This window comes from Miscanthus floridulus, chromosome 11 (assembly GCF_019320115.1).
Source record: "Miscanthus floridulus cultivar M001 chromosome 11, ASM1932011v1, whole genome shotgun sequence".
Lineage (NCBI taxonomy): Eukaryota > Viridiplantae > Streptophyta > Magnoliopsida > Poales > Poaceae > Miscanthus > Miscanthus floridulus.
This window is the reverse complement of record NC_089590.1, coordinates 55,196,975-55,209,962: the sequence shown is the minus strand read 5'-3', so window position 1 is coordinate 55,209,962 and position 12,988 is coordinate 55,196,975. Positions and strand designations below refer to the sequence as shown.

The 12,988-nt window shown below is 45.1% G+C and overlaps 2 protein-coding genes across 4 annotated transcripts; one reads left to right on the top strand and one right to left on the bottom strand.

Moving 5' to 3' along the window:
- The first annotated feature begins 276 nt into the window (after positions 1-276).
- LOC136490791 (protein JOKA2-like) lies at positions 277-4,890 on the top strand. Of its 3 annotated transcripts, XM_066486983.1 has the most exons (8): positions 278-584; positions 1,605-2,733; positions 2,815-2,953; positions 3,025-3,115; positions 3,227-3,442; positions 3,539-3,691; positions 3,779-4,426; positions 4,501-4,890. In XM_066486983.1, the coding sequence occupies exons 1-8, from the start codon at positions 504-506 to the stop codon at positions 4,600-4,602; spliced, it is 2,559 nt and encodes an 852-aa protein (XP_066343080.1). In that variant the 5' UTR covers positions 278-503; the 3' UTR covers positions 4,603-4,890. The 3 variants fall into 3 exon arrangements, with proteins under 3 accessions (XP_066343081.1, XP_066343080.1, XP_066343079.1); XM_066486984.1 differs by having other exon boundaries at positions 277-584; positions 1,605-2,953; positions 4,517-4,890; XM_066486982.1 differs by having other exon boundaries at positions 1,605-2,953.
- A 3,551-nt stretch (positions 4,891-8,441) lies between these two features.
- LOC136493138 (plant intracellular Ras-group-related LRR protein 3-like) lies at positions 8,442-11,604 on the bottom strand. Its single transcript, XM_066489187.1, has 3 exons — positions 10,751-11,604; positions 9,415-9,581; positions 8,442-9,343 (listed from the first exon to the last, which is right to left on the bottom strand). The coding sequence occupies exons 1-3, from the start codon at positions 11,471-11,473 to the stop codon at positions 8,701-8,703; spliced, it is 1,533 nt and encodes a 510-aa protein (XP_066345284.1). The 5' UTR covers positions 11,474-11,604; the 3' UTR covers positions 8,442-8,700.
- Between the last annotated feature and the right edge of the window lie 1,384 nt (positions 11,605-12,988).

Below are 12,988 nucleotides of genomic sequence, written 5' to 3'. Positions count from 1 at the left end.
AATATGCAATTTGAGCATTCGGATACGGATACGAATACGGTATCGGATATTGGATATCCAGACTCGAATACGAACAGATCTCAACCCCTCTAAACAGATTCGGCCGTACACTGTCCAAGGCACCAAGCAATGCTGCAATAGCCACGCTTCTCCCACCGACGGGTGGGACCTAACATCCGACGAGGACCCAGTCGTGATACCCGAAAACTCCAGCGGCAAAACGGCGAAAATGTCACTCCGCCCCACGTCCTTCCCGTGGAAGGAAACTGAAAAAGGAAAAACGCCTCGGCCCCCCTTCTCCTCCTTTGCGGCTCTGCCTGCCTCGCCACACCCACACCCACAACTCCACCGCTTCCGCCCTCCGCTCGATTATCCAAGGTTTCCTCAACTGCCTCCGGCCTCCTCGTCGCGAGACGAGGGCCCGTCCCTCCCCACCCCCCCCCCCCCCCCCCCCCCCCCCTGCCTTCGCTGGGATCCGAGGGGGGTGGTCCGTCCGTTCCGCGATGGATGCTCGTAGGTACCACCAGCGATACCCACAACCCTACGGGTGGCCGCGCGTCGACGCGTGGGATCTCGTCGTCAAGGTGAGGTTTTGGGCTGCATTGTCCTCGCGCTACTGTTCCTGTGTGTGTCGTCTATGGTCGCGGGGGTGGTCGCGGAGGAAAGGAGGGGAATGCCGCGGGTAGGGTTTGGCGGTTCGTCGTGTAAAGCAGGGTTTTCCCCTCTCCGTAGATCGTAGTGTTGTTGTTTTGTTTTTTTTTTTTTGTTCCAACGATTTTTCTTTTTAGTTAATGGATGGATCCTAGTGATCTGAAACCCTCCCTGGATAGGGATGAAGGTGCGGCCTGGTTGGTATGATCAGATGAACTATTAATGTTCACCACGCTGGCAGAGTAGAGGTTTTGCGTCTCCAAGATCAGATTTTTTTTATTTAATCTTGATCCCGTTAATAAAAGAGGCCGGGAGGATTCTGGCTAATCTACACTGAGCACGGATCTTTTTTTTTTATCTGGGATTTGATATAGATAGATGAGTTGAATCATAGTAGTGTGAATGTTTTATCTTTGGGATTTTTTATGGTGAAGTTTCATTGTTAAGGGTGTGGCACAACGACAGATTACACAGCATCGCAGATGTTTGGTGGCAGATGAGGTCAATATACACTGGCATGTTCCAGTAAGCCCTTAATATTATTGTTTAAGACTCCTAACGCCTCTTGGAACATTCCATCTTTGTTCTGTGTAGCTAAATTTTGATAAATATATCTTAACTATTTCCTATGGTTAAGCGTGTAGTTATTCTTGATCAATCAATTTGGTAACAGTTGTTTCTTAGTGGTGTGATAATGTTTGATTAAAAGCAGTAGATTAGTTTATCTTATTTTAAGTGTTGGTCATCTGGTGTTCTTATTAACTTCACAAATATGTTGATTACAAGGTATTTATGTTTTTATTAATACATTAAGTTTAGCATTTGGATAGTGAATTGACTCAACCACAGTCCACCAGCTTTCATATCTGCCCACTCTAAAGTCTAAAGGAGTAATTGAATGTGCTACCCCATGTGTTTCTGTGAATCTCATTATAGTTTCAACTGGTTTTCAGGTCAAATATGGTGACACTTTGAAGCGTTTCAATGCTTCTGTGAATGGTTCACACTTTGATCATGATCTGCTTGCCCTTCGCTTGAAGATTGCAACTGCCTTTAAGTTCAGTCCTGACACTGAATTCATTCTCACCTATACTGATGAGGATGGAGATGATGTCATGCTGGATGATGATAATGATCTACGTGATGCTGTTGTTAATCAGAAACTAAACCCTCTTAGGATTATTGTTCAATTGAAGGGCAGCAATGTTGGGGCAGCTCAGACAAAACAGCACACCACAGATCTCAAATCTCCTAGGTCAACATCTCTCGAAGATCAACTAGCTCAGGTGAAATCAGCTATTGATGAAGCTTTAAAGTTTGTACCTGAGCAAATTCCTGCTGTCTTTGCAAAACTATCTCACGACTTGCGCTCTAGAGCTGCATTATCTGCACCTTCATTGGCTGAATTGCTGGACCGTTTTGCTAAACTGATAGCACGAAGCAGCAACATGCAGCCTTCTGCTGGCTCTGGAGTTGGTTCACAAAAATTGGGAAATTCAGAGGCTAAGCTTGAATCTGCACCTATGACAGTTTCAGCTTCCGAGCCCTCAGACATGCAAAATTCTGGGACACCTGAAAATGGTCTTAAGAGTGTGCTATTGGAGAATCCCACTGCTAAAATTGATCAGGTGTCATTATGTCCTTCAGTTGAGGATTCACTGGTTTTTACTAGCTTAGGTGGAATGAAATCTGAACTCAAGCGGAGTGCTGATAATGAAATAAAGATAAAAACCGATGCTCGCAGTAAGGGCAAATCTGTCATATCCTCTGTGCCACCTGCTTCCACCACATCTCATGGTGCTCCTACACAACGACCTGTTCCTGTGCCATCTATGCTTGAAAACAAACTAATATATGGAACAAACCCAACCTATACATCCTGCGGATCCAATGGAACAGCTAATGGTGGTTTGCGATCGCTATTCCCTCCTCCACCTGCAGTCTTCCATCCTCGCTCACCGGTTTCACCCCCTTACAATCCTATCTTTGGAACCAATGGAAAAACTAGTGGCGGTATGCTCTCAACTTTCTCCCCTCCACCCAACATCTATGGTCCTTTTGAGTACCCACCTTCGTCTGTTGGTACGTGCTTTCCTAACCTCTACCCTATTGGGAGTTCACATGATCATATGGCCTCTTTGCATCGTAATGTACCCAATCCAGAAGAGAAATCTTTTGGTAGTTCTTACAGAGGTCTTGGTGCCAATTACGGGAGCATCCCACAGCGCGAACAACATAGATGGGTACAATGTGATGGATGTGGAGTGACACCGATTGTTGGGCCTCGTTACAAGTCTAATGTGTAAGTTATTAACTTCAGTACTAGTCTTAAATATAGTTTCTATTTATTCTGACATGCTTCCTTGCTGACAGTAAAGAAGACTATGATCTGTGTGGGGCTTGTTTTTCTCACATTGGCAATGAGGCTGAATATACCAGAATGGACAGTCCTGCTTCAAGATGTGTAAGTTTGAGTGGCACTTAGTTGGCTCTATGAGTATCCATTACTGTATAGTATCTATGCAATAGTAAGAGTGATAGGATTCCACCTTACGTTGTTTGACGCTGTCATCAGAACATAAAGATTCTTGAGCGGGTTCCGGCGGCAAAAACAAACTCTCTCTTCATCAAGGATGTTACTGTCCCTGATGGAACACCAATGGCACCGTCACATCCATTTACCAAGATTTGGCGGGTACGTAACAATGGGTCTACTAGGTGGCCGTATGGCACCCAACTTGTCTGGGTTGGTGGAGATCACTTGGCATCCCCATGTTCAGTCAGACTAGCGGTATGTACTTGCTATATGAATTTAGCATCTGTGTAAACTGAGCGCAGGATGGGACGCAAATTCATTAAGTCTCACTTATATTTGATGTGCATGCAGATTTCGGTAAATGGGAGGATAAATCCGTGCGAAGAGACTGATGTAACCGTTGACTTCCTTGCCCCTGCAAGGCCTGGTAGGTACATATCTTACTGGAGATTGGCACTACCCTCAGGTCAGAGATTTGGTCAGCAAATTTGGGTTCATATTAAGGTTGTTACTCTACCATTGCCTGCTTTTGTCCTTGTCACATTGATGCTTACATTTATCTGATCATTGACATGTTAAATTTGAGGGCAGGTGGAGCAGCCTATTCAATCTAGTGGCCGCAAGCAGGCTGCTGCAATGAGCCTGAATCAGCTCCCAGAAGCCAACAGCACAAAATTAAAGCCTTTCACAATTGATCTTGAAACAAACAGTGTTTCCTCAGAACCTTTCTATGGATGCCCTGGAATCCCAGAAGCCAACAGCACAAAACTGAAGCCTTTCATACTTGATCTCGAGACAAACAGTGTGTCCTCTGAACCTTTGAGATGCCCTTTAAGCTTTCGGGAAACCATGAAACTCGAGGAATCTAGGCCTGCTCCTGGTGATATGTCCTCTGTCCCAACAATAGTTGAGCCGGTGCAAAATCCTGTCACTGATGTTTCTGCCAAATCTTTATTGGCTTCAATACCTGATGTTGTGCCTGCATCTGAAGCCTTTCCCCAGCCCAACCCTGTGCCTATGCTTCCTGTTAGCTCATCTGCTCCTGTTCCAGCAGCACCCTTGCCTGAACAGATCATCAACCACCTGGAGGAGAAGCTGATGACTGAGCTGGAGGGTCTGGGCTTCATGCAGGCTGACCTGAACAAGAAGATACTCCGGCAGAACAACTACGACCTGGAGCAGTCTGTTGCCCATCTCTGTGGCTATGATGAGTGGGATGCTCTTGAGTTATCTGAGCTGGTAAGACCATATATGTCCATCCTATATTGACACTATTGTGAATTTTCTGAACCTCGGTGTCTGATTGCCTCTAGGGATTTGGTGACGCAGAGATGAACAAGGAGGTGGTTGACAACAGCGACGAAGAAGGATTCATCGTGGCAGATCTTGTGACCAAGGCAGCAAATGATCATTAATGGATGATGGCTGTCTCGGTGTCTCCTGTCTGCTATTCCTAGTACAATATAGATGTAAATAAGTAGTGGTATGCTTGAATAAGCGAGGCATGTTGCCTGAACCTTGTGGGGGGGCATGCGATGTGGTTTAATGATCACGTATGCACTATGCACTATCTTAAAGCAGGATAAGTTACTAGGTGTGCTATTATGTTACCGTAATCCTTTTATTAAAGCATGTTAACTTAGTAGGTGAACTCCTGCTATTATGTTACCGTAGTTGCAGTTTTATTATGTGTTGCAGTTTCATTATGTGCCCTTATCGCGAATGTCTTTGATTTCTTCGTGCTGTTCTTAAATTCATTCAGTACCGACAGACAAATTACTATTTTTCCCCTTTCACCTTTTTTTCCTGAGATGGTTTCCGAAACGTTTTTTCAAAAAAAAAAAAAAAAGTTCGTTGAGAGTTGAGACTGCATTAAGAAACAGAAATAAGTTGATTTTGATGACGTCCATATGGTACATTGATACTAGGGGAGAATCAACTCATACACCTGTTAAAAAGTCAATCTACAAGGTTTGTTACGAGTAACTTAGATAATACCACTCCGTCTTGGCTTGGTTGTCCTTCGACTACCAATATCTATGAAATATTATTGTTTTAAATTTACATATTATAAGTATTTCATGGTAAAACTAGTACGTAATATGATTGATGTGTAGTCGGTCATGTAAAACTGTAAATATTTATGGACAATTAAAATAATTTGAATTAGAACAAATCTTAAAATGTCAAACATTTATGACTGTTGATACTCGAATGATATACAGATTATAAGTCGTTTTGATTTTTTTACATCCATTTTATTATATATGTAGACATACATCTATCTATATTATAAAAGAGCGAAGGAATTGAAAATAGCCTCTCACCCTAATACCTCCTACCCACATAAACTCTTGTCCCTTAGATCTACTTTAAAATTGGATCTAACGCATCTAAAATTTTCACCGTGATTTAACGAGTGAACCCAGCCGAAAAACTGATAAACGTCTACGCGTGTTTCTCTGTTGCGATCTCCTCTTGCCTCCATTTTTTTTCACCTACGAGAACTTTACCCACCCGTGTAGCCACGCCCGCCGCCTCCACAAAAATTGCCCAATCCCAATCACATCGCCTCTTCGATCTCCCTACCATCCAGAGCCGCCGGCCACGATGCCTCTTCCTTCTGTCTCCCTAGCGGAGAGAGAGCCGAGGTCTCCATCGCGCTTGCCTAAGAGGGCGCGGGCTTCGACGACGCCGATGCTGTGGACGCCTAGGATTGGTTGCCGCAGCCGTAGCAAAAGGAAACCTTACACAATTGGCGAAACACGCGTGCCAACAGGTTGATCGAGGGGGACGCCGCTCAACGCGGCTCTACGCCTCTACACGCCACCGGCCGCCGGGCAGCTGATCTGTGAGCGCGAATACAAGACGCAAGGAAGGGAGCTCATCGCCGATCGCTACGCACGCAGAGAGGAGGACGCCTAATCATGCCTAGCAAATCACATCGACATCCTGGGCGCAGGTGATGTTGCAGGCTAATCACATTCCTCCACATCTACAAGGAGGAGAGAGATGTCCAGCTGGTCAACTCCGTGCCCACGTCACCAGTGCCAGGAGCAGAAGGAGGCGCCTGAGCCAAACGGAGTAGCGTCTGATGATTGAAGAGCGCTTCATCAACGTGGAGGAGCACAACGACTCCATGTGCTGCGGTAACCTTCTTGCCATGCCGAGCTGCCTAACGGAGGCCATGACATCTACATCGACGAAGCCGACAAGGCAATTTGGCTAGGGGTGACCTTCAGGATGAAGGCAACATCGTTGTTTTCTTCAATCGCCCGTAAACTCTTTAGTTTGTTCAGTAAAAAATTTAAGTGTTCAACGCATCTACTACGTGCTTTGAGCATGCATAACAAGCTAGCGTGTTTTTCTTTTGTCCGTCTGGCTCCCCTCCCGTCGCATATTCATGTTTTTGCCTCATTGGCTGCCTATACTCCATATGTGGTGACGTCATGACTAATCTCTCCTGCAGCATTGCGGCCGAACGAGGGAAGCATCGAGGCATGCAATTTTTTGAACGAGTAATGTATTTGGAAAAAATATTTTGAGCTTTGTGATCTTGTTTTACCTTGATAATTTTATATCCAATGGTAAAAAAAAATTATAATGCTTGATCAGTATCTATTAACTAAATGCTAATAAATTTATAATAATTTTCATGAATCCAAAGGTAAGGTTGACGAGTACATGCTTGCCTATTGTCGAGGGCACAGAACTTGAATCCAAATGTAAGGTTGATGAGTCGCCATCAAACAACGAGTTTTTTTTTGTGACTTATCAAACAACGAGGTTCTGCACATGCTTGCCTGTTGTCAAGGTCACAGAACTTGCTGATAGACGGCACCCATGCCTCCGCTGAAGAAATAATCATTATAAAGGTTGGTTGGTGTCCGAGAAATCTTAGTTTTTTCTTCTTCTTCAGCTTAGGGCACCCGGAGCACTGTGGTTGTCCTCATTGCCTGTAGGCAATGGAGGATGGTATATGTATGCGATTTCCGTGATTCAAGCCTATTACACATGGTCACTGCACAAATATTAATCATTCGGAGGTGATTTCATAGAGTTTGCAGGTAGGTGGTTTCTTCAGACGCGAGTTGTCATTCAATCGGCTACCGGGAGGAGATCGTGATTTGGCTGAACCAACAAATACTACTGGTAGTCTTTATGTTCCTTGACCTGTGGTTTATAATACTTGATCGATTTCTATTAAATAAATGCTAATAAATTTGTATTGGTTTTCATGAATTCAAAGTTAAGGTTGATGAGTCGCCATAAAACAAATAAAGAGGTTCTGCACATGCTGGCCAATTATCGAGAACACGAAACTTGCTGATAGGCTGCACCATGCCCCCGCTAAGGTGGAACAGTGTTTTCATGTCCAAAAATTCTAAGGCTCTGTTCGCTTATCTTATAATCCGTCTTTTTCAGCTTTTTTTTTAGCCGGAACAGTATTTTTCTCTCACGACAAATCAGCCAGAACAGTATTTTAGTTTATTTTTTTAGCGAAGCGAACGGGGCATATGGTTGTCCTCGTAGTCTGTAGGCAATATAATGTATGATGACATGTATGCGATTTCTATCATTCGAGCCTATCACGCATGGACATTGCACACATGTTATTATTCAGAGGTGATTTCGTTGAATCTTTGCAGGCAGGTGGTTACTTCATATGTGAGTCGTCGTCTATTAGGCTACCGGGAGAAATCGTGATTTGGCTGAAGCAACAAATATATTGGTAACCTATATGTTTCGAACATATGGTTTATGTATTATTTTTAGCATTTGATTTTATGCAAGTCACGGCGTCTATTCGAAGCAATGATAATTTATACCGCACTGAATGTGCAAGGCTACATAGGAGAGACGACGTACAATTTATTAGGTTACTTGGAGAAGATAGTGAATTTTGACCAAGAGAAGATCGTGAATTTTGGCTGCTTATCATACCATGATTTGATAGATTAGGCTGTTAATAAATTTATGGCTTGGTAATTTTAATGTGTATGTATATTGATTACAAGCTCTAGGTCTAACATTGTTAGTCTTTAATCTTATACTGTATATATGACTTTTTTTTATAGACATGTGCGTGTCGCCTTGCATTTCCACTAGTTATATCTAAATACATAGTAAAATCGATGTAAAAAAAAAGTCAAAACAACTTCTAGTTCAGAACAGGAGGGAGTACATTGGATTAAGATGATTTCGACATCTGAACGACCAGAAAACATCAAATGGAACGGATGGGCGAGCTGAGTACATGGAACAAAAATTCACAGCGAGGGCGAAACCCAAATACCTGAATACAGGTTTATCTCTTCACACCGTTCATCTTGAGTGTACTCTCAAGTCCTATAAAACTTTTTATACTGTTATTTAATGGAGTAGAAACAGAGCAAAACCGTATGACAGACTCACCAGGAACACATCAATTTCCTAGTAATAAAGTTTTGGTAAAACATTAGTTGTATGTACATGACACGCATACACACACTAGGCGAAGGAAGCATCAGTTATCAAAACTGCTGGTCCAGGTATGCATCTTTCTCTGACTTGTTCCCACCAAGGTACCCTACCAAACTCCCAGAAACGCCCGTGACCCAGGAGACGCTGCGATCCAGCCAAGCCTTAGGAGTCGATGACGCTTGTGGGGTCTCTGCTGCAATGCGCTTCTGTTCTTCCTCGAGCAAGATGTCCAGCCACCTCTTTGACATGTACTCTTTCACTGCATCCACACCCTTGTTCACAATGGCCTCTGGTGGCATGGCCAGGGGGTTCTGCTCTAGGTTGAGCTTCTCCAGTTTATCCAGCCGACCAAATGTGTCAGGGAGAGCATGAATTTGGTTATTGCTCAGGTCAAGTTCACGCAGATTCAGCAAGTCACCAAACGAAGAGGGAAGCTCCTTCAAGTCACTGAAGTTGCTGCTAAGGTTGAGAATTTCAAGACTGCTAAGCTTCGCGAAGGCAGATGGCAGACCGCATAGTTCATTGAAATGGGCATCCAGGAGGTACAGTGACGTCATCTCACAGACAGATGATGGAAGAGAACGCAATTTGTTCATGTGGATCCAGAGCTTTCGCAGATTTACCAGCTCATAACCAATGTTTGTTGGCAGATAAGCGAGGCCATTGTAGCTCACATCAAGCTCAACTAGCAACCTGAAGTTTGATATCAATCGGTTGGATAGTATAATTTACAAGCCAAAGAAAAGAACCATAGTTTTATCTACCTGCACTTGGAGATGCTATCTGGCAATGCCCTGAGCCTATTACTTGACACATTCAGAATCTTCAGATTGGATAGCAGTCCAATGGTATCAGGAAGGGAAATCAATGCATTGGCAGCGAGACAAAGCCCTTCAAGATGATCAAGTCCTCCTATAGCATCTGGAATAACCTACAGTGACATTGAAACAGAAATTTATTAATCAATCAAGCATGGGAACAAAAACTGTAATTGACAGAATGTATACAAATCCTGTCGTGGAATTACAACTCAAAACCCTTCAGAACCTATTGGTTAATTAGTACTTGAGAAAGATGGTGAGCATTTTGTAGATAACGTTTGCTTGTCTTTTTTTTTAATGATGATATGTCAAAACAAATTACACAAGATATAAAGATCACATGCGCATACAGACAAGCAATATTGCAAAGTATAAAAAAGGAACAGAAGTTAGTTCTATTCCAAACTATGATTTACAAATTCTAAACTGAGCAAGAAATCCATGGATTTTATGATAGAATTAAACTAATATGTACAAAGATGGACACACTTTATAGTCAATCATATAAGCAAACCGTTTGCATTATGTATCAGTTTCATCAGGTATAATGCAGTTTCAGCCTGATACCACTTGATACTTTATTTTTGCAAGAATATTCAAATTCAGCTACTGTCACCCAAATATTACATGATTTCAATCTCAGTATTAACACCTGCATAGCCTAATTATTTTCACCCAAAATATACCTGCTCCTTGTCCTGAGGAAAAATATTCACTCAAACACATGAATATCCAATTTAGTATTTAATAATCAAATAAGAACTGTTGGGAAATATAAACAACTCATTCACTTCTTTTTGCAGTTAACAAAATGTAACTAGGAGTTTTTTCCGTATCATAAAATTTGTCAACTCATTCGCCCATTTTTTACAGTAAACAAAGTGTAACTAGCGCTCTAGCAGTTTGTTCCATGCGTGCACAGATCACAAAGGTAATATCAAATTTGGAAGTGGCTGCGTAGGCACTTATCCTACATACCTGGTCTTAAAACAGTAGCAATCAGGCATGCTGCATACCATACACATAATCACTATCATTCCGTTGTTATGCAAAAAAAAAAAAAAAAAAAAAAAAAAACAATCAGCCATCACATGGTCCGGTTCATCCATTTGCAGGCCATAAAAAAACAGTGGAATATAACAATGCTCATCCACAAGACCACGACTAACACCCGAAAAATAGCATTTCATGGTTCATAGACAGAAGGCACTGGCCTAGGTGCTCTAAACAAATAGTAGTAGATCGATCTTAACATACATGAAGATGCCCAGTTTGTTACCTCGAGCTGGTTGCGCGAGACGTCGAGCACACGGAGCCCCAGGATCCTCCCGAACGCCTCGGGCAGTTGGCAAAGCTGGCGGTCGACGAGGCGCACGCTCTCCACCGGCCTGCCCTCCTCGGCCTGCTTGAGCACCGCCACCACCTCCTCCTGCACCGCGGCGTCCCCGCCCTCAGGCCCCGCGGACGCCGGCACTTCACCCTTCCCGCTCCCCGCCGCCTCGTCGTCATCCAGGTCCGTCCCCTCCATCGCGGAGCGGTACACCCTCTCGAGCCTGGCCTCGGCCTCGTGCAGCAGGGCCTCGTAGGCGTCGTGGGTCTCCTCGAGGCGCACGACCGCGCGGCAGGCCTCGGCGTCTGCCTCGGGGATCCGCGCGTCCCCGGCCTCGGCGGCGGCCACGATGGCGCGGGAGGAGTCGACGAGCTCGTGGTCGGGGCGTGGGCCGAGCACCTGGAGCGCGGCGCGCGCGGCGGAGACGTCGGCGACAGCGCGCGTCATGGCGCGGAGCACGGACGGGTGGCGCAGCCCCGGCATGCGCTCGACGAGCTCGAACTCCCCCGCGGACGGGGAGGACGGCGTCGTCCGCGGGGACGGGGTGTGTACGGGCGCGGGCGGCTGCTCGATGTCGAACTCCGAGGTGGGGGCCCTGTTGGGCTTGGCGAGGGTGGGGATGCGGGAGAGCACGTAGGAGAGGATCGGGTGCGTCTGCGGCGCCGGATCCATGGCCGCCGGATCGGAGTGCGGAGCGGACGGGGGAGGCGGGCGGCGGAAGATGCTTTTGTGGAGCGATGCGAGCCTGTGGGGGGTTTGGGAAAGCGAAGTCGACGAGGACTGCCTGGAGGCTGAAGGGGGGAGGGCAGAGTCGATGACGGGGTGACCGGATGAGCCTGGCCTTTTAGCCCTTCGTTGATTTACCGTAACTGATCAAGCGAACGGGGCCAGACCGGCAGATTCGTGGGGTAGTTTCCAACTTTCGGCTATCCAGGGTCCCAAACTACAGTGCCTTGCTGCACAAGTTCAGTTTGAATGATATTTTACACTCTTTCGAGATTTCATGTCAAAGTTAGCTTTCCGCTAAAACCATGGCCCTTTTTTTTTCCTAGTACCACTGCACAAGCTAAAAGCCTCCAGATTTAGGATTCTGACTCTGTTTTCCAAGTCAGCGTTGACACCTCCCAGATCTAAATTTGGGATTCCCTGCTTGCTTGGCTTGGACTAGTAGTACTCAGGCAAACCTAGCCAAACTCCAGCAATTTAGGCTCTCTTCAGCTGATGGTTTGTACGGCTGATAAGACGACTGATGATGTTTTGTTGTGAGAGAAAAATACTGTACCATAGCTGATAAGCAGGACTGATAAGTTCAAACCTTTAAAAGTTCATTAAACGCCAATAGTTTAAAATTGTAAGTTATATGTGTAAATTGTATTACGAATACTTGCAAAATCTTGTAAATTCGAAAGATTTAAAGGTCATTTTTAGAAGAAAATAATGGTCAAGCAGTGCAACATTAAATAGTAAATATTTTGTAAATGGAGGAAGTATTCCGTAGTAGTCCTATGTAATGTCAAAGTTCACCAAGATTAGGCCATGCCGTTCATACCCGATTTTGGCTTAGATGAGTACGAGACAGTGAAACTGGAAAATAAAATTGCTTCACCAGTCCCTAGTTCATTTAGAGGAGAGAACGTGCTACAGATGAAATTGACAATAGGTTCTCAAGATGGAGAAGACGATAACGTTCTTCCGAGGCAACAAGCTCGAAACTGCCATAATGGTGACACGTGCCAACACGAGGGGAGAGGTGGCTCGTGCTGTGCGCACAATACTTTGCAGAAAATCAATTGGGGAGATTTCTGGCACCGCTCGCTCGGCGCGACCGAACAAGCACAGACGCACGAGGTTCCATATGCTGCCCACGTTCCACATGGCGTCGCCCTACATAGCCCACCGTGCCTCTGCCGGCGCGCACCGCGCAGCCCAACCGCTCCACCACGGGGATGCAGCCGACCGAGCAACCACGCCCATGTGTCGTGAATTCAGGAGGGCAGACGCCTCGACCGTCGGCTCGGCAGTCCTCTGTTCAGTTTGTTTCGTTTAGTTACAGACGTGTAGTTTCCTCCAAAGAAAATATTTGTTTCGTTTAGTTACAGAACTGAAGAGATATTTATGGTACTGCCGTCTGCAACAGGCGGGGGGAGGATGGAGAACAGAACAGTGCTAGCGTCCACACGTCCGCGC